A 24,258-nucleotide genomic window follows, 5' to 3' on the forward strand; every position below is an offset into this window, starting at 1 on the left:
TCTAAAAAATGAAAACAAAATCCAACTAAGCAAACCAGAATAGGAACAGAATTATACGTATGGAGACCATTTGGAGGATCATCTGCTGGGAGGGGGAAGGAGGAGAAATGGGGCAATGGTGCAGGGATTAAGAAGCATAATTGGTTGCTACAAAATAGACAGGGGAAGGTAAGAATAACATAGGAAAGGGTGAAGCCAAAGAATTTATATGCGCAACCCGTGGACATGAACTAAAGGGGGTTGGATTGCTTAACGGGAGTGGGGTACTGGGCGGAGGGAAGCAAAGGCCAAAGAAATTGGGACAGTTGTAACAACATAATCAATAAAATATACTTATAAATATGGAATAAATGAAAAAGATCAAAACTATGAACATTAAAATGACAACAAACAACTTCAAAAATTGAATTTAAAAATAAAAACAAAAACAAAGTAAACAACCAGAACAGGAACAGAATCGTAGGTATGGGGGTCATCTGGAGGATCATCAGCTGTGGGGTGCAAGGGGAAGAAAGGCGATAATGGTGCAGGTGTCTACAAGCATAATTGGTAGATATAAAATAGATAGGGGTATTTTAAGGATAGTATAGGAAAGGGTGAAGCCAAAGAACTTACATGCATGACCCATGCACATGAATTAATGTGAGAGAGATTGCTGGAGGGAAGGGGGCATACCAGGCAGATGGGAGCAAAGGGGAAAACATGAAACGCCTGTAACAGCATAATCAATAAAATATACTTTTCAAAAAACCAGAATAGACTGAAAAAGTGAAAAACAAAAAGGGAAACAAATAATGACAATGAACAGAAAATAGTAACACATAAGGTACATATTAATCCAACTATATCAACAACCATTTTAATATATTCCAAATAATCCAGTTAAAATATGAGGAATCTCTCAGAATGGATAATTAAAAAGTAACTTTTTCTTCTATTTCTTCTGTATACATATTTATTTTTTGTGCTATTTCCATTTCTTCTATTCCTACTTTGATGAGTTTTTATTATAAAAAGGTGCTAAATCTTGTCAAGTGCTGATTATGTGGTTTTGTTCTTCATTCCATTAATGTGGTGTTATTACACTAATTTTGTTTTTCTGAAACAACCTTGCGTTCCAGGAACAAATTCCTCTTCATCATGATGTACAGTCTTTTAAATATGCTGTTAATTTGGTTTGTTAGTACTGTTTAGGATTTTTGCATAAATACTCATCAGGGATATTGGTCTATAGTCTTATTTTGTGTCTATATCTGGTGTGGTATCATAGGAATTTGGAAGAACTGCATCCTTTTCAACTTTTTGAGAGTTTGAGAAAGATTAAGGTAAGTTCTTTAAATGTTTGGTAGAATACTCCAGTGATGCTATCTGGTACTGCAATTTTCTTTGCCAGCAATTTCTTTTATTTTGATTACTAATTCAATTTCCTTACTAGTTATTGGCCTTTAAGATTTTCTATTTCTTCATGATTCAGTCTTGGTAGGTTGTGTGTTTCTTGGCATTAATCCCTTTCTAGATTACCCAATTCGTGAGAACACAATTTTTCATAGTATTCTTATAATCCTTTTTATTTCTGTAACATTGTTTTAACATCCCATTTCATTTGATATAGTTGTGTCTTCTCTATTTTATCCTCAATTTAATTAGGGATTTGTCAATTTTTTAAACTCTCTCAAAGACCCAACTGTTAGTTTCACTTTTTTATAGTTTTTCTATTTTATGTTTTAATTATCTTTAATCTTTATTATTTCCTTCTGTCAACTCTGGGTTTAGTTTATTCTCATTTTCCTAGTTCTCTGAGGAATAATGTTAAGCTGTTGATTTGACATCTCTCCTTTTTTAATGCATTAATAGCTATAAATTTCCCTCCTAGCACTGTTTTGGCTGTATCCCATTAAGTTTCAGTATGTGTTTTTATTTTCATTTGTCTCAGTTATTTTCTGATTTCCCTTTTGGTTCATTCTTTGATCTACTGTTTTTCAAGAATGTGTTATTTTTTATATATTTGTGGGTTTTATCAGTTTGTCTTCTGCTATTGATTTCTAATGCCATTCCAACAGGATCAGAAAACATATACTATATAGTATCAATCTTTAAATTTGCTAAGTATTGTTTTTGTGGCCTAACATACAGTCCATCCTGAAGAACATTCCATGTGCCCTTGAGAAAAACGTGCACCCTGCTGTTGTTGGGTGGAGTGTTCTGTGTCTGTTAGGTCTAATTAGTCTATAGCATTGTTCAAGTCCTCTGTTTCATTTAGGATCTTCTATCTGGATGCTGTATCCATTACTAAATGTGGGTATTAAAGTCTTGTAATAGCAACCCTACATGTATTGCTATTAACTTCTCCCTTTAATTCTGTCAATGTCTGATTTACTTATTTAGGAATGCTGACACATTACACACAAATATTTGATTGTTATACATTCTTAATGAACCCATCCTTTTTATCAAATAGAATGTCCTTTCTTCTTTGTCTCTTGTAACCATTTTTGGTTTAAAGTTTATTTTATCTGATACTTGGATCCATCCTGACTCTCTTTTGGTTACTCTGTGCACTGAGTATTTCTGTCCTTTTAATATTCAGTTTATGTGTGTCCTTAGATCTACAGTGAATCCTCTCACAGACAACAAATAGTTCAATGCTGTTTTTTAAAAAAAAAAATCCATTCAGCCTTTTGATTGGGGAGTTTAATTTATTTACATTTAAAGTAATACTAACAGGGAATGTCCTACTATTGCCATTTTGTTAGCTGTGGTCCATGTCTTGTAGCTTTTTTGGCACTACTTTTTTCCCTTACTACCTTCCTTTATATTTCATTGTTTTTTGTTTTTTTTTGTAGTGACATGCTTTGATTTGCTTCTGTTTCCTTTTGTGTATACAAGAGCTATTTTCTCTGCAGTTACCAATACAATTACATACAATATCTTAAAGTCAAAATCTATTGTAAAGTGATAAAAACTAAAATTATTTCATTTAACAAAACTCTATTCCTTTAGAAGTCTACCAACCCACTCATTGTCACAAACTAATATTACATATTGTATAATCTACAATCCAATAACATAGATTTATAGTTGTTATATTTTCGTCTTTTAAATTCTATGCAAGAATTAAACGTGGACTTATGCACCAAAATTACAATACATGTTACTATATTTGTGTGTGTGTTTCCCTTTCCTGGAGAACTTTATATTTTCATATACCTTCACGTTGATAACTGGTTGCCTTTCTTTTCAACCTGAAGGACTCCTTTTAGCAATTCTTGTATGGTGGGTCTAATAGTAATGAACTCCCTGAACTTTTATCTGGAAACTCCTAATATCTCTGTATTCGAAGGACAATTTTGCAGATATTGTATACTTGGTTGGTGGTTTTCTTTTTCAGCATTTTGTGTATATCACCCTATACTGCCTTTGGGTCTACCAAGTTTCTGATGAGAAAACTGAATAATCTTATAAAGTACACGTGTATGTAAAAACAAGCTTTTCTCTCATGGATTTCAGATTCTATTCTATGCTCATTTATTTCCTCAGATTTGGGAAGTCTTCAACTATTAATTATTCAAATAATTTCTCTGCCACTTTCTGTTCTTTCCGGGTCCCCCACAGTACATATATTAGTCCACTTGATCCATCTGATGTCCCCAAAGTCCCTTAAGCTCTCTTCACTTTCCTTCATTCTTTTTGCTCCTCTGACTTGATGACTGCAAATAACCTGTCTTTACCATCTACATGATCAAATCTGCTGCTGAGCCTAATACATTTTTCAGTTCAATCATTGTATTCCTCAGCTCCAGAACTTGGTTCTTACCATTTCTATCTTTTCTTTGGCATTTTAAATTTGCTCATGCATGGTTTTTCTGATTTTGCTTAGTTGTCCATATGTGTTCTCTTTTAGCTCACTGAACTTTTTAAAATATTTTTCATTGTATTTTTCCCATTACCATTTAGTCCCCTTATACCATCCTCACCCATGAGTCCTTTTTTCTTTTTGCTGAATTCCTCTGTTACAGAAACAGGGGAGTCCAAAAACAAACCCCGGAGTTTGCGGCTGGGAGATAGGCAGCAGGAAGCAGCTTTCAGGATGCCCTTGCATGCCTGGAGCTAGTGGCTGGAAACATTGTTTCAAAGATCCGCTTTACTTCTAAGACTCAGGAAGATGGGAGGGATCTTGGACTGTGGGCTGGTACAGAAGAAGCAGACAGAGCCTAAGTAGGGTTCTGTGAATGGTCAGAACTGTTTGCAACACCCACTGCGTGAGAGGACGCAGGGGGAGAGAGGAGGCAGGGAGGAAGAGAGAAGCAGCTGCGGACATATTTTGGGCTGGCTCTGGCGCTAGAAGGCTCTCTCTCTCAGGCTCTCTCTGGCCCTCACACCCTCACTCTCTGGCTCTTGTGGGCTCCCTCCATCTGGCTTGGAGAAGGGATCTCCAGGCTGCTTTAAGAAGAGGCTCTTGCCAGGCTGCTCTGAGAAGGAGAGGAGATCCATGCGGTTTGCAGGAAGAAGGCAGTTTACAAGGAGGCTGAGAATCCAGGCGGTCCTGCATTGAGAGCTGGAGGGCATCACTGCGCAGAAAGGACCTTCCCAATCAGAACTGATTGGCAGCTACTGGTAAAGCTGAACTGTGCCTAGGAAGTAGGGAAACGGTGTTTCTGACTTTCCTAAGACTGGCCAGGTCTGGGGGGGGGAGGCAGGACTATGTGTAAATAAACAATCCTTTTTCTTTTCACCAAACTCTGGTATTCAGAGTTATAATTCTGGCGGCGGGCAATCGGGCCCCTAACTAAACAGCCCATGGGTTCTGTTTCAATCGAAGCAGCCCAAGGGTTCTGTTACACCTCCACCTCTTACCCTACCCCATCCCTTAGCTGTCATCCTACCATCTATGAGTCTGTCTCTATTTTGCTTGTTAGTTCATTTTGTTAATTAGATTCCACATATGAGCGAAATCATATGGTATTTGTCTTTCTCTGACTGGCTTATTTCACTCAGCATGAAGATCTCCAGATCCATCCATGCTGTTGCAAAGGGTAAAACTTTCTTCTTTTTTACAGCCAATTAGTATTCCATTTTGTAAACGTCCCATAGTTGTTTAATCCACTCACCTACTGATGGACACGTGGGCTGCTTCCACATCTTGGCAATTGTAAATAACACTGCAATTAACATAGGGTTGTGCTACCGTTCTTTCAAATTAGTGTTTTGGGTTATTTCGGATATATTCCCAGAAGTAGGATCACTGGGTCAAAAGGCAAATCCATTCGTAATTTTTAAGCCACACTGCTTTCCAGTGGCTGCGCCACTCTGCAGTCCCACCAACAGCGTGAAAGGGTTCCCCTTTCTCCACATCCTTGCCCGCACTTGCTGTTTGTTGATTTATTGATGATGGCCATTCTGACAGGTGTGAGATGGTATTTCGTGATTTTAATTTGCATTTCTCTGATGATTAGTGACATTGAGCATCTTTTCATATGCCTATGGGCCTTCTGTATGTACTGTTTGGAGAAGTGTCCATTCGGGTCCTTTGCCCATTTTTTAATTGAGTTGTTTGTTGTTTTGAGTGTTGAGTTTTGTAAGTTCTTTATAAATTTTGGATATTAACCCTTATGAGATGTATAGGCAAATATGTTATCCCATTCTGTGGGTTGTCTACTTTGTTGATGTTTTCCTTCACTATGCAAAAATTTTTAGTTTAATGTAGTCTCATTTGCTTATTTTTTCTTTTGTTTCCCTTGCCTGGGGAGACAGAATAGAGAGCCCAGAAACAAACCCACACACACTCTTGCCTGGGGAACAGAACAGAGGGCCCAGAAATAAACCCACATCTTTATAGTCAATTAATATTCAACAGAGGAAATAAGTACATACAATAGGCTAAAGATAGGTTACTCAATAAATGACGATGGGAAAATTGGACAGATATGTCCACTTTCTTACACCACTCACAAGAATAAATCCAAAATGGGTTAAAGCCTTAAATGTTAGACCTAAAACCATAAAATTCCTAGAAGAACACATAAGCAGCAAAATCTTAAGACACAGCTCATAGCTTTTTAAAGAGTTTTTAAATTCTTTGGAAGTCTGGAAGTTCAGAGATCAGTGTTTCTTTATGGCAGAATTCTGGTGCTTTGTTTTGTTCCTTTGAGCCATATGTCCCCTTTTCTTTATATGCCTGGTGATGTATTATTTGTTTTGTTTTATTTTTTTCTTTTTCTTCATTTGGGCATTTTGCAAAAAAATTAAAACAAAAACTAAAAAGAACCTTACCCAGCCTTTACAACTGACTGGCTTTCTGCAGGAGACCTTCACCAATCAGCCCAGCTAGTCATTCTAAACTTTTCTAGGGATGTGTACTTTAACTGTCCTATTTTCCAATGTGGCTACCCATTTCAGCTCAGGAGCTCAGAATCTCTTTCTACCCACAGCCATCTGCCTGTTGAAGTAAAGCTCTAGGGTACTCGAACATACTGTAGCACTCACATCTATTTTTTGAGGCTTCCAAACTATGCCACTGTTCTTGTTATCACCCTGAATCAGGTCAAATAGAAACGAGTCCTGCAGCTAGTTTATGACAAGCTAAAATGTTGGATACACAGGCCACTTTTGTCACAAAGGAAGGAACTATGGTATAGGAATGTTTTTTTCCCAATTGCACTGTGCTACAATAGAAAAGATAGAGGCGTTCAAAATGTCAGAAACTTCCCTATTACTTTTGATGGAGTATATTCTTAATTATCTGTTGGCCTGGGTTCTGCAGCTTCTCAACTAGTCTAAAATTTGTACAAACGTGATTGGATCAGTGTATTGTTAATGCAGTGTCTCTCTGTTAAGGAACGAGAGCCTAGAGCTTCCCATTCTGCCATCTTGATTATGTCAATCTTCTACAGATATTTTTTCAACCATCACTTTTTAACACATCTTAGCAGATTCCACTTAGGGTTGTACTGAGTTACTTTGTTCTCAATTTCTTTGAAAATATTCCACCTCTCTGTTTTTGAGACATGCGAGAAAATCAGCCTTATAAGGTATACCAATTTGATCATCTACTTTATTTACCACATTTAGTACCTGATGGTTTTTTTGTATGATTTAAAAGTATTAAATTAATCCCTAAATGATACTGAGTCACACATGTCAAAAAACATACAACAAAATGCATGAAGAGTTTTAACAGTAATTTGGGAAAAGATTATTTGGAAAAAATGTTTGATTCATACTAGTAAACATACTTAAATATAGCGAACACAGTGTTTCATACTATAATGCTGTTATGAAAGTTTCCAAAAAAGGGCTACATTATTTTATAACTGCAAATTGTACATATTCCTAAAAAAAGATCTTAATACTTGCTTGTGATAGTCACTAGTATATTCAAATAATTAATTTATTTGGTATTTATCTTCCTCTTAGTCTATCATGAAGGTTATTCATAAGCTTTAAAATTATTTTGCTTTTACTAATGTATTAGTAGCCATAATTAAAAACAACACTTTAAAGATTTAAGCTCAACAAAAACTGTTAGTCCAGAATAAGTCAATAAATGACTATGTTCTAAGAAAGATAAAAAGAATCCTATGACAAACATGTGCTAAATAATCTCCTCTTATATCATTAATCTGATATAAAAACAATATTACATAATCCATATTCCATTTATTAAACTTGTCCATTTTAGCCTTAATATCCTAGTACTATCCTATCACATCCAGTTCTAACAGAATAAAATTTCTTCACAGAACTTTAATACTGCAGCCCTTCCTAACTAGCAGCTACTTCTAAAGGAAGGGTAGATGTAGATAGAATATTTAACATAGGTGCTAAATAGACAAAATTCTAAGCAAAGGTGCATGTTTCCTATTGCTGCCATAACAAATCAGCACAATCTTACTGGGTTGAAGAATGCAAATTTATTCTTACATTTCTGCTGGTCAGAAATCTGATAAGAGTCTCAAACAGATAAAATCAAGGCATCAGCAGAGCTGTGTTCCTTTCTAGAGGGTAGGGAAGGATCCATTTTTTTGTTTCTTTAGGATCCTAGCATCATAAAGTTCCTTGTGGTTACAGGACTGAGATCCCTGTTTCTTTGCTGGATGTCAGCAGGTTATTCCTGCTTCTGGAAATGACTGGCATTTCTTAGTTCATGGCCCTACTACTGCATCTTCAAAGCAACAAGCATGAGTTAAGTCTCTGACCTACTTGTAGGCCTCTTTTGTCTGGTTTAAAGAGTTTCTATGATTACTGAGCCCACCCAAATAACATTGGGTAATCTCTAATTGAAGGTTAGCTGAATAGCAACCTTAATTCACTTCTGCCACGTGACAGAACATACTAACAGGTCCCAGGGATTAGGATATGAACATTGTGGGGGCATTATTCTGCCCAGCAGAAAGAACATTTAGAAGAAATTTTCGAGGTAAGGATGAACACTGAAAATAATTTCCTAATATGAAATCCTGGTCTGTATTTTATAATCATAAAATTGTTTCTAAAAATGTTAAACCAAACAACTTTAGATGTATACTCTTCAAATGTTTAATGTATTTCTTGTGGAATGTAAGTGTTAATCTCAAATGACCATTTATACCAACTAGAAATCATGAGTACCAATACCCAAGTTAATATCTGTAATTTAACAAAACAGTATTTCTTTTGTCAATGAGAGGACCCTTGAAAGTAGACCTTTTATCCATTTATAATAAAAGACAAAATAAAAGCTATTTTAGTGGGAATAAACCCTAAAATGGTTTGTATTAGGAATTGTTCACATCACCAACTTTTTGCCTAACTCTAATATACAATTATTTTTCCATTTAGAGAGTAGGTTTTTAATTTCTCATCTCTATTTTTAAAGAGAAATACCTATCAGGTTAAGAAAAATATAAGTATGAATTCATTATAATTAAGTCTGAAATGTATTTTTTTAGAACTGACTATTGGTTTGGTCAATTTTCTACTAAAAATACTTTCAATACTTTTTCTCTTGTAAAATATACCAGAGGCTTTCCTTTTTCAATCTTCATATCTATTGAGTCATATATTTCAACAGAAAAAACAAACCTTTACACACTTCTCCTGAATATCATTTCTCTGAGAAGTAAATTTGAGTAGAGGCTTTTCACCATCCATTCCAGATTCTTCACTTCTCAATTTGCTAAGGTGATAATCCGAAATCCAGTCCATGAAGACAGCTAAAAGTTCATAAACTTGTGCATTAAGTGATACCTGTATGTAAAAAAAAAAAAATTAAACATTTCAATTCAAAACCTCAAAACTTATGAGGCAAGCTTTAAATTTTAAGTGATTATAGAATAATTTACCTAAAGCACTTCACTAAAATATATATTCAAAAAGCTGCAGATGAAAAGAAATTCCAAATCAAACATCTCCAATCAATAGTAGAAACATGCTAAATGCTAGCTGAGAGGAGAAAACTCATCATAATTAAGGAAACTGAAAGTACCATATGTCATTACAAAAACAGGAAACTTTTGTAAGAATTATTTATCTGATGTATAAAGGACTTAAATGTAAGCCATGACAGCATAAAAGTCCTAAAGGAAAACATAGGCAGGAAAATTTCAGATATTCAACGTAGCAATATTTTCACTGATATCAAAGCAAAGAATAAACAAATGGAACAACATCAAACTCAAGAGTTTCTGCTCAGCTAAAGAAAACATCAGCAAGATGAAAAGGGAACCAACCATATGGGAAAACATATTTGCCAATGATACCTCAGTCAAGGGACTGATCTCCAAAATATATAAAGGACTTATACGACTCAACGCTAAGAAGACAGACAACCCAATTAAAAAATGGGCAAAGGACCTGAACAAACACTTCTCTGAAGAGGACATACAGAGGGTCCATAGGCATATGAAAGAATGTTCAGCATCACTAGCCATCAGAGAGATGCAAATACCACCTCACACCAGTCATAATGGCCGTCATCAACAAATCAACAAACAACATGTGCTAGCGAGGATGAGGAGAAAAGGGAACCCTGGTGCACTGCTGGTGGGAATGCAGACTGGTGCAGCCACTATGGAAAACACTATGGAATTTCCTCATAAAGCTAAAATGGAACTGCTTTTTGAACCAGCAATTCCATTGCTAGGATTATACCCAAAAAACCCTGAAAAACCAATTCAAAAGAACCTATGCATCCCTATGTTAACAGCAGCACTATTTACAATAGCCAAGTGCTAGAAACAACCTAAGTGCCCGTCTGTAGATGAGTGGATCAAAATACTGTGGTACATTTACATAATGGAGTACTATGTAGCAGAAAGAAAGAAGGAACTCCTGCCATTTGCGACAACATGGATGGAACTAAAGAGAATTATGCTTAGAAAAATAAGCCAGGCAACGAAAGACAAATACCATATGCTATCACCTAACACAGGAAACTGATGAACAACACAAACAAAAGAGCAAATTGAACCAGAAGCATGTATACAAGGAGCAGACTAACAGTGATGAGGGGGAAGGAGGGAGGGAGAGAAGGAGGGTATGAAGGGAAGGGTCTAGTCAAAGAACAAGTATAAATGACCCATGGACATAGATGACAGGGTGGGGATTGACTGTGGGAGAAGAGGTGGGCAGAGTGGGGTGAAGCAATAGGGAAAAAAAGTGGGACAGCTGTAATAGAAAAAAAACAAAAAAATTTTAGTGGGGGGGGGAATAAAAATATAAAGAATGGAAATGCAATTTTAGTGGTAAGAAGGACAAGGATTTTCCTTCACACTGTATGTTTTTCTCCCTATCTGATCCTTCCAGAACTCGGCATTCTGAAGAAGTAATGACATAATGTTCTTTGCATAAAACTAATAAGACCAGATGGTAATAGAGGGTTTTTTTTTTTTTTACCAAGACTTTGACTGGAATGTCATGCCTAAAGGAGACATGCTTGGACTTTGGTTGTTACCAAAAAGCCCTGAGGAACTAGGACTGACTTTCAAATGTAATAAAACCACACGAGATCAAAGGCCTGGTACCGTGGTCGGTTGTGCAGTCCACGGCAATCTTTCCAGGAAAGGAATGAAGGTTGTTTTCCTGAAAGATGGCTAGAAGGGACCTTAAGGCACAATGGAAAACCTGAAGGACTTGGAAAAGACAGGTGTTTACAGACAAGGCTGAATGCCAGGTATGTGGCTCAGCTTCTGTGCCCTGAAGGGCAGACTGAAGGTCACCCTGAATGTTCCTTGTGTAAGTCCCAGCAAAGCAGAACTAAACATAAGTGATCATTTGCTGTTCTTGTTGTGTTTATGCAAATGAACAGGAGAAATTAAAAATGGACTTAATGCAGTCCCTTTAATGACGAGGGTAATCTCGAGAAGAAAAATCGTGATTCAAGGAAAATCACAATGCTCAGTGGTAGACTATAAAGTAGTGCAGCTAACTGTCTTTAAAGTTTCTTTTCATTTAAAGGTTGTTTTCATTTGAAAGTTAAACTAGGTCTGTGGTATCATCAAAGATGTTTAATTTACAGGTGAGAAGAATGTCAAATGCCTTGCAACTGGATGTCTTTCCAATAAGACAGCCTTAGAGATTTACAGACTTGTTTGTGGGTTATGCTGCATAAATTCACATGTGTTTTCTGTTTTCAAAGGGCATAAGCCTGTGGTCTCATTACCTGAGTGATTGTCTGTATGTATAGACCTCACTTAATCCTGTCTGCATCGCTGCCTCCTGAGACTCAATGGTTTGGCTGAACTAGGTGGCTGGGTTGGTGAAGAATGGGGTGGTCTGTGCGCTTCACTTTAAAACTGGCTTCTCTTTTCTATCCTAATGGCTTGGACAGAAAGGGCCCAGAGGTCTGAGTGGGGGGAAACCTAAACTATTTCCCTCAGTCCAAACTAAGTATAATGGGCAAAGGGGTTTTGGACAGGTGAGATGTGCCTGGCACACCTTCCTCCAAAGAAGCCCCTTTTTACCCTAATGTGGGACATTGAAAAATCAATACCTGCCTTTTGTCATCTAGTGGTTATGGACTGAATGATGTCTTTTAACCCTGTTGCCAAATCTGTTGTCCCCAGAACACAACAAGGATGCCAGCCTGTTAAACCAAGCACGCTGTTGTCCAGGAACAGCAAACTGACCTGGAGTCTGCACGAACCTTCACCATGTGGGAAGGCCACCTCCGCCTCCCTTTCACCCCCACTCTTACTAGGGATTTCTGGACCCAAGGGTAGGTAGGACTATGACCATGTCCAGCTTGAAGCAGCTAGAGGAGCTCAAGACCTTCACCCATTGGCCTTTTATAAGATTATAAAAGGTCTTAAAGTTATTTTTTATTGTTAAAAAAATAATAATTTTTTTTTTTAAAGAATAATATAGGAAAGGGTGAAACCAGGTAACTTGTAGGTACTACCCATGGGTATGGACTGTGGGGGGTGGGGGGATTGTTTGGGGAGGGGTGGTGCTGGGCAGAGGGAAGCAAAGGGGGAAAAACTGGAACTATTGTAACAATATAATCAATAAAATATATTTTAAAAAAATAAATAAAATTTAAACTTTAAAACTTAAAAACCTTAAATTTCTTTTTTTTCTTCTTTTTTAGCCTCTAAACATGAAATTCATGAATTAGATGTCATTATCTGAAGCTTAATGTAAATAAAAACTGGAAGGTCAAGTATCAAAGAAAAGAAAAAGAAAAACAAACAAAAAATCTTAGAGGGAAAAATAAATAAAAGAAAAAAAGAAAAAAAAGAAAAGATTTATCCGAGTTTGATAACATAAAAAAATTAAAATTTGTCTTAACTTGAGAGCATGAACCATCATAACTAAAAGATTTTAACAAACTGAAGTTTTCAAAATGTAAACAATTTCCATCATAAACATTTTTATTTCCTTCTTCGCCCAAATGTTTCTTTATATTATAGCATTTTAATTATGAAATTTTTTTTTTAGAAATCCTATTTCCTATCAAAATGGGAGAAAAAAAATGCCACACAAATTTTATAAATTCATTTACATTTATTTAAGTATTACTTAAAATCACTTTTAGTAAATTTAATTCAATATTTATTACACATCTACTTTAAGCAGAAAACTATGCTAGATTTAATTAATTTTTAATCTGAAAAGACAAATATAAAAGCAAATTAATAGAAACAATAAAAAGGTAACATTAAACAGCATTCCATAAAAATAGAATCAGATTGAAAATTAAGTTACATTATTGTCTATAAATTTTAATTGTCTCAATCTTCTTCATACAAAATGTTTAGATAAAAATTAAAATCATCTTGAGTATCTGAGTATAAAAACTTCACTTTTTCCATTTTTTTCTTTTTAAATAAAAATTTGTTTCATTACCAGCATCCATGGAAGATTGTATGCCAAGAAAAGTGACTCGGCGGCGGAAAGGGGAATGGAATCATAGTCACAAAATATGACCATTTACAACTACAATAAATTTTGTACATTTCTCATTCCTGGGCAGAAGGGAGGATAAGCAGAGCAGTGGCTGCCAAATGGAGCCAAGACTATGTGCACAACAATCATAGGATCCAGGTAAGAAGAAAAGGAAGACCTTGGACTTGGAGCCCTAGGAAAGATGTGTGGGTCTGTATTCCTGATAGAGATCTGATTAAGATGGCTGGGGAGAAGTAGGAGGAATTTGCAGAGGCAATGGAAAGTAGTCTAGGGTGGGATTGGCTGAGAAGCTAAATGCCTCCAGAGCCAATGGAAATAATAAGAGGGCTGGCTCTTTGGCTCACAAGCTTTTCTGGCTCCTGAGCTGGCTCTCTCTCAGGCTCTGGTTCTGGCTCTGACTCGAGCTTTCAGCCTCTCATTCTCTTCCTCAGGGATGCCTGGATGATGGTGCTGCAGCTGCCTGTATTTTCCAATGGACAGTATCTTGTATAGGAAGGAACTCCAGGCACAGCCTAGGGTCAGGCTGGCCTGGCAGAGGGCGGCAGGCTTATTCTTTGGGTGTTCCAGAGGAAATAGGCTCTGAGGCAGAAGCCAGCCATTCTTCTAAAATTGAGTAGCTTTTGTGTATTATGTTGTTTTAGTTTGTCAACTAACCCTACTGAAACTAACAGGGGAATGATAGGAGAACTCAGGTGTTAGTTTAGCCTTAATTGATAGGCCTAATTAATTAAAACAGTGACTTCATAGGCTTAAGTGGCTGCTTTTGAATAAAGACTCCTTTCCTTTATCACCAAAACTTTGCCTCTGGAATTTTGCCTAGAGGGTGGTGGCAGACAGCAGGACCCCAACTTGTTATTTGATAACATTCTCACCCTCATTGTGGTCCCTGGATTCCAGGGATAACAAGGGCCTGGGCCAACGTGATGATATGGCTGCAGTTAATCCCTTTGTACATGGCCTCTACTTTCTGCTGACAGAACTCCTTGACAGACTGCCTACACTCAATGAAGTGTATGAGGAACAGTTCTGCAGAGCCATGATGGCTTCATTACAGGCCAATTAACACCTTTACAGTCACTGCCCAACAGCAGCTCCTCCTTTAATTAATGAGGTTTCTTTGCCACCATCTTTAAACTTCCAATTTACTTTATGAAAAGAACTAGAGAATTTATCAAAATTATTAAAGCCCACAATGTGATATCACCACCCACCCACTGGAAAGGTCGAAGTGAAAAAGACTAAAACACCAAATGTTGGCAAGGTTATGGAGCAACAAGAACAATCATACATGGCTAGCCAGTAGAAGAATAAAATGATACAACCACTTTGGAAAACTGTTTGGCAGTTTCATTAAAGTTAAATATACACCTATTTTATGATCCAGAAATTCCAGTCTTGGTAATATTGCCAAGATAAATGAAAATGAAACCACGGGTCTACAAAGACCTTTTCACACAAAATTGTTAGCATCTTTATAATAAACAAAAACTAGAAACAGTTCAGGTGTCTATCAACAAGAGGGATAAACAAACTGTGATATATTTATACAACAGAATATTACCAATACAGAGGAACAAACTATTGATATATTCAACTGTGATGAACATAATAGACCTTACACAAACAAGTAAATACAATATAATTCCACTGACTGAAGTTCTAAAGTAGGCAAAATTAATTTATAGTAATAAATATCAGATCAACAATTACTTCTTGTAAGGAATAATTGAAAAGGTACATGAGGGAATTTTCTAGGATAATGGAAATGTTCTATATCTAGTGTTGATATTTGTCAAAACTGATCAAAATGTACATTTAAGAATCTGGGAGATCCAAGATGGCGGAGGAGTAAATGGAAGCTACACTAACCTCCTCCCAGGACCAGTCTGGGTTTACAACTTAATTTTGGAGAAATCATCTGGAACAACCAACGAACACTAGCTGGAAAGAAGTCTTATAACCACGGAGAGACAGAAAAGGCCGCTACATCACAACGTGACCGGTAGGGAGTGCGGAGACGCGGAAGGGCTGGCTGGGCTCACATGGGTGGCAGCTGAAGGGACTGAGAAACAGCTCAGCAGCCGGGGATTCCCCCTGAGAAGGGCAGGGTCTAAACCCCCAGCTGGGCTTCCCAGCCTACAGCAACAGAGTGGAAAGTAAAACAGTATCAGCTGTGAAAAGCGTAAAGCCACAGGGTTTCTTGCTAGCCGGAGAGAAACAGCAGGAGAAAAAGAGCTCTTAAGTGGATCACATACGAAAATATTTTGGCCACCACTTACCCTGGGCTCAAGCAGAGGGAAGGCAGAGAGGACTGGAGACACTTGGGGAGAGTTTGGCACGGTGGCTTTGACGGAAGAACTGGAGGAGCAGCCGACTGGGTCCCAGTGCTGACTCATCCCCAGTACTGCGGGTAGACCATTCCCCTCCAAGTGGCGTCAGCCTGAGGGGAAGCAAAAGCCCTGCCGACGGGAATTAAGCTGCCACACCCACAGTCCTTAAGCCTGACAGCTAATCACAGATTGAGCAGATTAACAATCAAAGAATACAGACAACAGCAGTAGATCCCTGGAAGTCTCCAACAGGCTGCCTAGGGCCAGACTGGTACATGATCTGACGCCACCAGAGGCAGATCCAGGAAGTGCAGATCATTCTAGGAAGCACCAACAAACAATAGGAGTCAAAAAAATGGGGAGACAGAGAAACAACCTCCCATCAAAAGGAAAGGTAGAATCCCCAGAAAGAGTGCTAAATGAAATAGAGGGGAGCGAACTATCAGATATGGAATTCAAAACATGGATTATGGAGAAGCTGAATGAGCTCAGCGGAAACTTCAAAGAACTCCAGAAAAACTACAAGGAACTCACAGAAAATTACGTGAGCATGAAAAAGGACATAGAAGCTATCAATAAGAGCCAGGAGGAAATGAAGAATACGATCTCTGAATTGAAGAACACAGTAGAAGGAATTAAAAGCAGGCTAGAGGAAGCAGAAGATCGGATCAGCGAGCTGGAGGACAACCTACACAAAAACTCCCAGACAATGCAACAAAATGAAAAAAGACTGAACAAGACTGAAGAGGTTCTAAGACAGCTGCAGGACAACATGAAACGTAATAATATCCGTATCATAGGAATTCCAGAAGGAGAAGAAGAAGAGCAAGGGATAGAAAACCTCTTTGAAAAACTAATGACAGAAAACTTCCCTAACATGACGAGAGAAAGAGTCACGCAAGTCCAGGAAGCACAGAGGGTCCCAATGAAGATGAACCCCAACAGGCCCACCTCAAGACACATCATAATTAAAATGGCAACATTCAAAGACAAAGAGAGGATCCTAAAAGCAGCAAGAGAAAAACAACTAATAACATACAAGGGTACTCCAATAAGGCTATCATCAGATTTCTCAGCAGAAACACTACAAGCCAGAAGGGAATGGCAAAAAATATTCCAAGCAATGAAAAACAAAGGTCTACAACCTAGAATACTATACCCAGCAAAACTCTCATTCAAAATGGAGGGTGAAATAAGGAGCTTCCAAGACAAAAGAAGGCTAAAAGAATACATCTCCACCAAACCAGCAATGCAAGAGATGCTAAAGGGTCTGCTCTAAGAAGATAAAGAAACAGAGAGAGACAGAGAAGAACACAAGTACAAAGGGGAAAAATGACAGTGAATAAGTACTTATCGGTAATAACCTTAAATGTAAATGCATTAAATGCTCCAATTAAAAGACATAGGGTAGCTGAATGGATTAGAAAGAATGACCCACATATATGCTGTCTACAAGAGACCCACCTTAGAACAAAAGATCTACACAGACTGAAAGTAAAGGGATGGAAAAAAAGTATTTCAAGCAAATGGGCATGGGAATGACTGGGAATGACTTCCAAAGGTAATAAAAGCCCGCGAAATAAAAGGCCTGCTGCCATGGTTGGTTGTGCGGTCCACAGCAATCTCTCCAGGGAAAGAATGAAGGTTGTTTTCCTGAAAGATGGCTAGAAGGGACCTTAAGGCACAATGGAAAACCAGAAAGACTTGGAAAGGACAGGTGTGTACAGGCAAGGATGAATGCCAGGTATGTGGCCCAGCTTCTGTGCCCTGAAGAGCAGACTGAGGGCCACCCTAAATGTTCCTTGGGTAAGTTCCAGCAAAACAGAACTAAAGATCATAAGTGATCATTTGCTGCTCTTGTTATGTTTATGCAAACGAACAGGATAAATTAAAAATGGACTTAATGTAGCCCCTTTAAAGACAAGGAGAGTAATCTTAGGGAGAAAAATCATTATTCAAGGAAAATCACAATGATCAGTGGCAGACTGTAAAGTAGGGCAGCTAACCGTATTAAGTTTCTTCTCACTTAAAAAATGGTTTCACTTGAAAATTAAACCATATCTGTGATATCACCAAAGAGATTCAAGTTGCAGGCAAGTAGAATGTCAAGTGCCTTGCAACTGGATGTCTTCCCAATAAGACAGTCTTACAGATTTAGAGACTTGTTTGTTGGCTATGTTACATAAATTAACATGTGTTTTCTGTTTTCAAAGGGCATAAGCCTATGACCGCATTACCTCAGTGATTGTCTGTACGTAAAAGGCTCACTTAATCCTCTCTGCAGCGCTGCCTCCTGAGACTCAACGGTTTGGCTGAACTAAATGGCTGGGTTGATGAAGAATAGGATGGTCTGTGGGCTTCACTTTAAAACTGAATTCTCTTTTCTATCCTAATGGCTTGGACAGAAAGGGCCCAGAGGTCTGAGAAGGGGGAAACATAAACTATTTCCCTCAGCCCAAACTAAATATAATGGGCAAAAGGGTTTTGGACAGGCGAGATGTGCCTAGCACACCTTCCTCCAAAGAAGCCCCCCCCCCCCTTTTTTTTTTCTCCTAATGTGGAACATTGAAAAATTAATCCCTGCCTTTTGTCACCTAGTAGTCATGGATTGAATGATGCTTTTTAACCCTTTTTGCCAAATCTGTTCCCCCCAGAACACAACAAGGATGCCAACCTGCTAAACCAAGCACGCCGTTGTCCGGAGACAGCCAACTGACCTGGAGTCTGCACAATCCTTCCCCATGTGGGAAGGCCACCCTCCCCTCCACACCCCCACTATTATTAGGGATTTCTGGACCCAAGGGTAGGTAGGACGACAACCATGTCCAGCTTGAAGCAGCTAGAGGAGCTTGAGACCTTCGCCCATTGTCCTTTACAAGATTACAAAGGGTCTTAATATCTGAGAGGGAGGGATAGTTATTTTTTACGAACCATGGGTACGGACTTGGGGGGGGATGCTGGGGGAGGGAGATACTGGGTGGAGGGGAGTAAAGGGGAAAAAATTGGAACTACTGTAACAACATAATCAATAAAATATACTTTAAAAAAAAAATAAAAAAAAAATAAAAAAAAATAAAATAAATAGAAAAAAAAAAAAAAGAATCTGCATTATGTTACTGTATGTAATTTATACCTCAAAATAAAAAAAATTCTTAGGAAAAAAAATTAATTCATGGAGCCCCATCCAAGGGCTGGATTGCAGTTTTTTTGTTTTTTGGGTTTTTTTTTTTTTTTTTTTTTTAGATTTTATTTATTTTTAGAGAGAGGGGAAGGGATGGAGAAAGAGAGGGAGAGAAACATCAATGTGTGAGAGATACATGGATCGGTTGTCTCTCCCACGCCCCCTACTGGGAACCTGGCCGCAACCCAGGCATGTGCCCTGACTGGGAATGGAACCGGCAACCCTTCTGTCCTCAGGCTGGCGCTCAATTCACTGAGCCACACACCAACCAGGGCAGACTGCAGTTTTGATAGAAAAGTAACAATGAAGGCTTATGGAATCTCAAAACACAATGACTAATAAAGCTGTTATTAAGCTTAACTTCCTGAGACCTGTCAGTGTTACTGTGCCTGAAACAGCTGTTAAAATACTGTTCTGCTTTTGCAAATAAATGCATATTTGAAATATTATATAGATATTTCTTGGTAAAGCAATTATTATGGTAACTCCTTTCATACCAAAAACAATGTTTGCTAAATGAAGTAAAAAGATTAAAGAACAAAGAAAATTTCCTGACTTTATGCTGGAGAAGATTTCAATAATATCATACCTTATAAGCTTTTGAAACTGGTACTTTTTCTTGTTTTAAACGTTTTATTTCATGAGCAGCATGGGAATTTACTTTCAGTTTCTGTATTGTCATAAACTCATACTTCCTCTGTAACAGCATAGATCCATGAATTAAAGAAAAAGCAAAGGCAAGCATTTTAAAATTCATTTGTGTCAAAAGAGATGAAGAAGTAACTTACCTGCAAATTACCTAAACGCGCTTGAACTCTTTTAGCCTGAATCTCCATCTTCCTATTTTCTTCACTTACTTCATTTAACTAAAGTAGGAAAATGTTAGATATTTCAATATAACCCTTAATCTGATTTCATACTAAAGGTTTCCCAAATATCTCTTATCTAGTCTGCATAACCAAGCAATGTAACAAAACAGAGGTAGCATTCGTGATTAAAGATCACAGCTAAAATCACCGTTTGTCCCCAAAACATTAATAGTACCTAAGTCTACTTCATTCTATGAAAAATTTGCAAGTCTCCCAACATCTTACAAGTATACATTTTAATGGGAAATACCTCTTAATTGACATTTTTATTGAACTATAATGTATATACAGAAAAAGTGTGAAAATCATTAAGCATACGGTGTAATAAATTATTGGGATTGTATTAAATATATATATTAATTTGGGAAAAACTGGTATCTTTATAATATTGAGTCTTCCCATTCATGAAAATAACATAGCCTTCTATTTATTTAGGTCTTCTTTAGTTTCTTTTAATGTTCTGTAATTTTCAGTTAATATTTTACACATCTTTAGATTTATTTCTGGATAGGTAATGTTTCTTGCTGTTATTACCTATCATATCTTTCAATAAATAATATTTACTATTTGATTATTAGAACAGAAGTACACTTAGTTTTTGTACACTGAACTTCTATCCAAGGGTTCTTCTAAATGTGCTTAATTCTAATAACTTGTCTGTATACTCGTTTGGATACCTCTGTACATAGGTACATAATCATATCATCTGTGCATAATTCTGATTTCTTCCTTTCCAACCCTTTCTTTCTTTTTTCCTTTATTTCATTGACTAGGCTTTCAGTATTATGCTCAATAGAAGTAGTAATAATAAGCACATTTATTTTGCTATGATCTCAGAGAAAAAAAGATTTCAATAATTTGCAATTAAGTATAAATTCTTTGTTGGATATTTTAGATACTCTATCAGAATTAAGTTCTCTTCTATTACTAGGAATTATGAGTTGGTGCTGAACTTTATATCAATAGAAATTATTTTTCTCCTTTGATGAGAAATATTAATTTTCAAATGATAAACCACCCTTGTATTCCTGAACTAAATCCACTTAGTTGTACTATCTTTTTTATGTATCGCTGAATTCAATTTGCTAATATTTAAAAATTTTGCATCTATATTCATGAGACTGGTTTGCATTTTTCTTTGCTTATAATGTTCTCAACAGGTTTAGTTTCAAGGCTATGCTGTCCTCATACAACAAGAAGGGGGATTTTTCTTTTTCTATTTATGTTTACATTTCAATACATGATATTTCATCCTTAAAAGTTGGTCATGTGTCTTACTATTCCTTCTTTGAAGGTAAGGTGTCATTTTTCTCTGACCACTTTTAAGATTTTATCTTTACCCAAAGTTTTAAACAGTCTTAAAATAATGTGCCTATGTATGCATGTGTAGTCTTCCTCAAAATTTATCCTGCTTAGGGTTAATATAATTTCTTAAATCTTTGGGTTGGCATCTTTTACCAGTTTTGGAAATCTGTGACCATTATCTCTTCACATATTTTGCTTTTGCCCATTATCTCTTTTTGGAACTCCCATGTTAAACTTTCTAATTAGGTTCCTTGTCTCTTTTACAAATTTTCTATTCTTTTTCCACTCGATGTTTTCATTTCAAGACTTTCATAAAACTACCTTCTAGTTCACTAACCCTGACTTCTGCTGTGTCTCATGGGCTATTAAACATCCTTATTGGAAATTTAAAATTCAATTAGTGTATTTTTCAGTTTTAAAATAACTAAATTCCCTTTTATAGATTCTGATGCCCTTTTTAAAGTCGTTGCCTATTAGCTCTAATACCTCGATTCCCTGTAGGTAACTTCTTATTGTCTGGGTTTTTCTTTTTCTCTTCATATTTACTCATATGACTGTCTTTTAATGTGTTTATTAATTTTGTATAGAATGACAGAAAATTGCAACTTTTATACATCTGAAATCTCTCAGAAAGAGCTGATCCTTTCCTCTGCTAGGTATTTTAAATGGAGACTGATTACCTTGTTATCAAAAACTGAGATGAGTCAAGAAGAGGTTTCAGTCTGAAGAGGGTTCTCTCTCTAATTCACCTACTCCTAGTGTGCAACCTGCTGCTTTCAACACTGAGCCTGGGTGTTCACTGGGACTCTCTCCTCTTATGAGTCCTGAACATTAATCCTTGACAAGACTTAATGGGAAATTTTAAAATATTATTATTACTAAAGCAAATTTATTTATATCCAATGTTTTCATAATATGCTATGTAAGTCACAAAAATAACTTCCCTTTATAATTAGCAATTTCAAAGCATTTATCATTCATCATGCCAGGAGCTGGCAAGCTATGGCATGTGGGCCAAATCTGACCAGTGCCTGTTTTTATAAATGAAGTCTTAGTAGAACATAACCACACTCATTCACTTATTGTCTATAGCTGCTTTTGCACTGTGAAGCAGAGTTGAATCAGTGTGACAGAGATCCAAAATATGTACTATCTGGTCTATAACAAAAAATATTTGTTGATCCCTGATACACACTAAACAAATCAACCATAAAAAAGCATTCTGCCACTTTGTACCAAAGAGTTTCTTCTAAGCTTTCTCACTTCAGACACACTGGCCATAAATCCACTTATCAATGGGTTCAATCACTTAATAATGCACATAACCACTCTAATCACTATACCCTCATGCAAGCAGATGTGAAATTACTAAGGATTATATAAATATAAACCTAGAGATAGGAATGGGCAGTGTTGTACCTACAGTGGCAATTAAAGAAACCCTTGTCTTTTTTGAGTGCTAGTCTGAGACTGTGATGGAAAAAGTAATCTCTCTAGTGGTAAAGTAAGCTCCCAGAAGACAGTAAGTCAAGGTCATATACCAATTGTGGGAAACCACAAGTGAACTCAGGGGACCAAAGAATTAGATACAGTGAGAAATAGGGTAACCCACCTATAACTGCAAAGGAGACAGGTTATAACCAGTAGTGACTATAGGAAATCAAGATTTAAAAACAGAGAACACTCAGCCAACTAAGGAATCCCAGGAGGCAAATTATCTCTGAGAATATGAGCTTAGTTACATTTGAGAATCCATAGTTTTCCAATTCAGTGCTGAGTTTACCCCAATTTCTGCTCCTCCACTTCTGCTTCCCACAGATACAAATAATCATTCTCCTGTACCTCCTCAACATTTACCTTCACTTTCACATTTTTCAGTCAAAAACTGGCAAAGGGAAATTTTTAAAAAAAATAAAATTATACAATTCACAAAAATATTTGTTATGCAACTGTAGTTATACCAAGTACTATCCTAAATAACAACACTTATATAAATAAGTAATTAGAGTGCAATACGATACTGGTTTACACTCATGAGACTATGAGCAATGTGAAGACTTCGAGTACAGTGACTAGCATATAATAGATACAATAAAATTAAAAAATGTTAAATAAGCAATAGTGTGTAACAGCAGGTAAAAGTTCTAGGTCAAGGGGTTTTTTTTTCTTTTGCTTCTTTCTTAAAAATTTCAACTTGCCAAACTCAGCTGGTTGCCAGAATAGATGATAAGAAATCAAAAACTTAAGAATATTTTATATTTGGCAGTATTTTATAATAAAGCTACCAAAGTTATTAAAAAATTTCTCTAACCAGGTATTCTAAGATTTACTTATAATTTGTTAAATATATACCATATAGTTCTAAGAATGTCTTATAATCTTATATATATTAAAATAGGTCTTACCTGTTTTTTTAAGCTATCATTCAATTCTTTCAAAGTATCAAAAGAAGACCTTAGCCTCTTGCTTTCTTTGTTTTTTTCTTTAAGAGCTTCAGTTAAATGCGCAACTTCTGCATCATGTTGCTAGAAGGAAAAAATTTTATTTAAAAATCAGGTAAGGACTGTTTGTCATTAATGGTACTGAAACATAAATTACAAATTACAACTCCCTAAATCAAAAGAGCTTTAACCAGCATATTTAAGCATACACAACTAATATTGTAAATTACTCATAAAAACTGCAAGAGCAATCAAAGTACTAACCAAGCATTAAAAGGACTTGTGAGATACCTTATTAAAACATATTATACAAATAAAGCAACAATAAAGCTTCTACTCAGAAAAATCCAACACATAAACTCAATGAAATAATTTGTATTGACATAATGGAATTATAAACAAAGAAGAATTTCAGATCCTTTTCAAGAGAACAGGGAATTATTTACAGCTTTACAGATTAAAATTTAATGTTTAAGTTACCTTTGAGAAGTAGAACTAGTCCAAAAACAGAAAAAAATAATAATCTTGCTCTCATAAAGTAGTTAAAATTGTTCAACATCTCAAACAATTGATATACATAATAAAATTATTGTTCCCCAAATTATTTGACTCTCCTGAATCAGTTTTATAAATGATTCACATCAATTTCCTCTTTAATTACATTTAAATGAGAAAGCATGTTTTCAACTTAAAGTATGAATATTTATTATTTCTTTCACCTTTTATTCTCTATTTCTAATTTATCAAAA

General features: G+C 36.4%; 1 protein-coding gene across 1 annotated transcript in view; it reads right to left on the reverse strand.

Moving 5' to 3' along the window:
• CCDC138 (coiled-coil domain containing 138) overlaps positions 1–24,258 on the reverse strand; it is a 193,773-nt gene that overhangs the window by 124,142 nt on the left and 45,373 nt on the right. Inside the window, exons 7-10 of the mRNA XM_090269933.1 lie at positions 23,474–23,593; positions 19,683–19,760; positions 19,484–19,591; positions 9,061–9,225 (exon numbers count right to left, since the gene is read on the reverse strand). Of these exons, the coding sequence (XP_090126059.1) occupies positions 9,061–9,225; positions 19,484–19,591; positions 19,683–19,760; positions 23,474–23,593 (471 nt within the window). The remainder of the gene's footprint in view (positions 1–9,060; positions 9,226–19,483; positions 19,592–19,682; positions 19,761–23,473; positions 23,594–24,258) is intronic.

The sequence above is a fragment of the Furipterus horrens genome, unplaced genomic scaffold, assembly GCF_987537825.1.
Source record: "Furipterus horrens unplaced genomic scaffold, mFurHor1.1.pri manual_scaffold_3, whole genome shotgun sequence".
NCBI lineage: Eukaryota > Metazoa > Chordata > Mammalia > Chiroptera > Furipteridae > Furipterus > Furipterus horrens.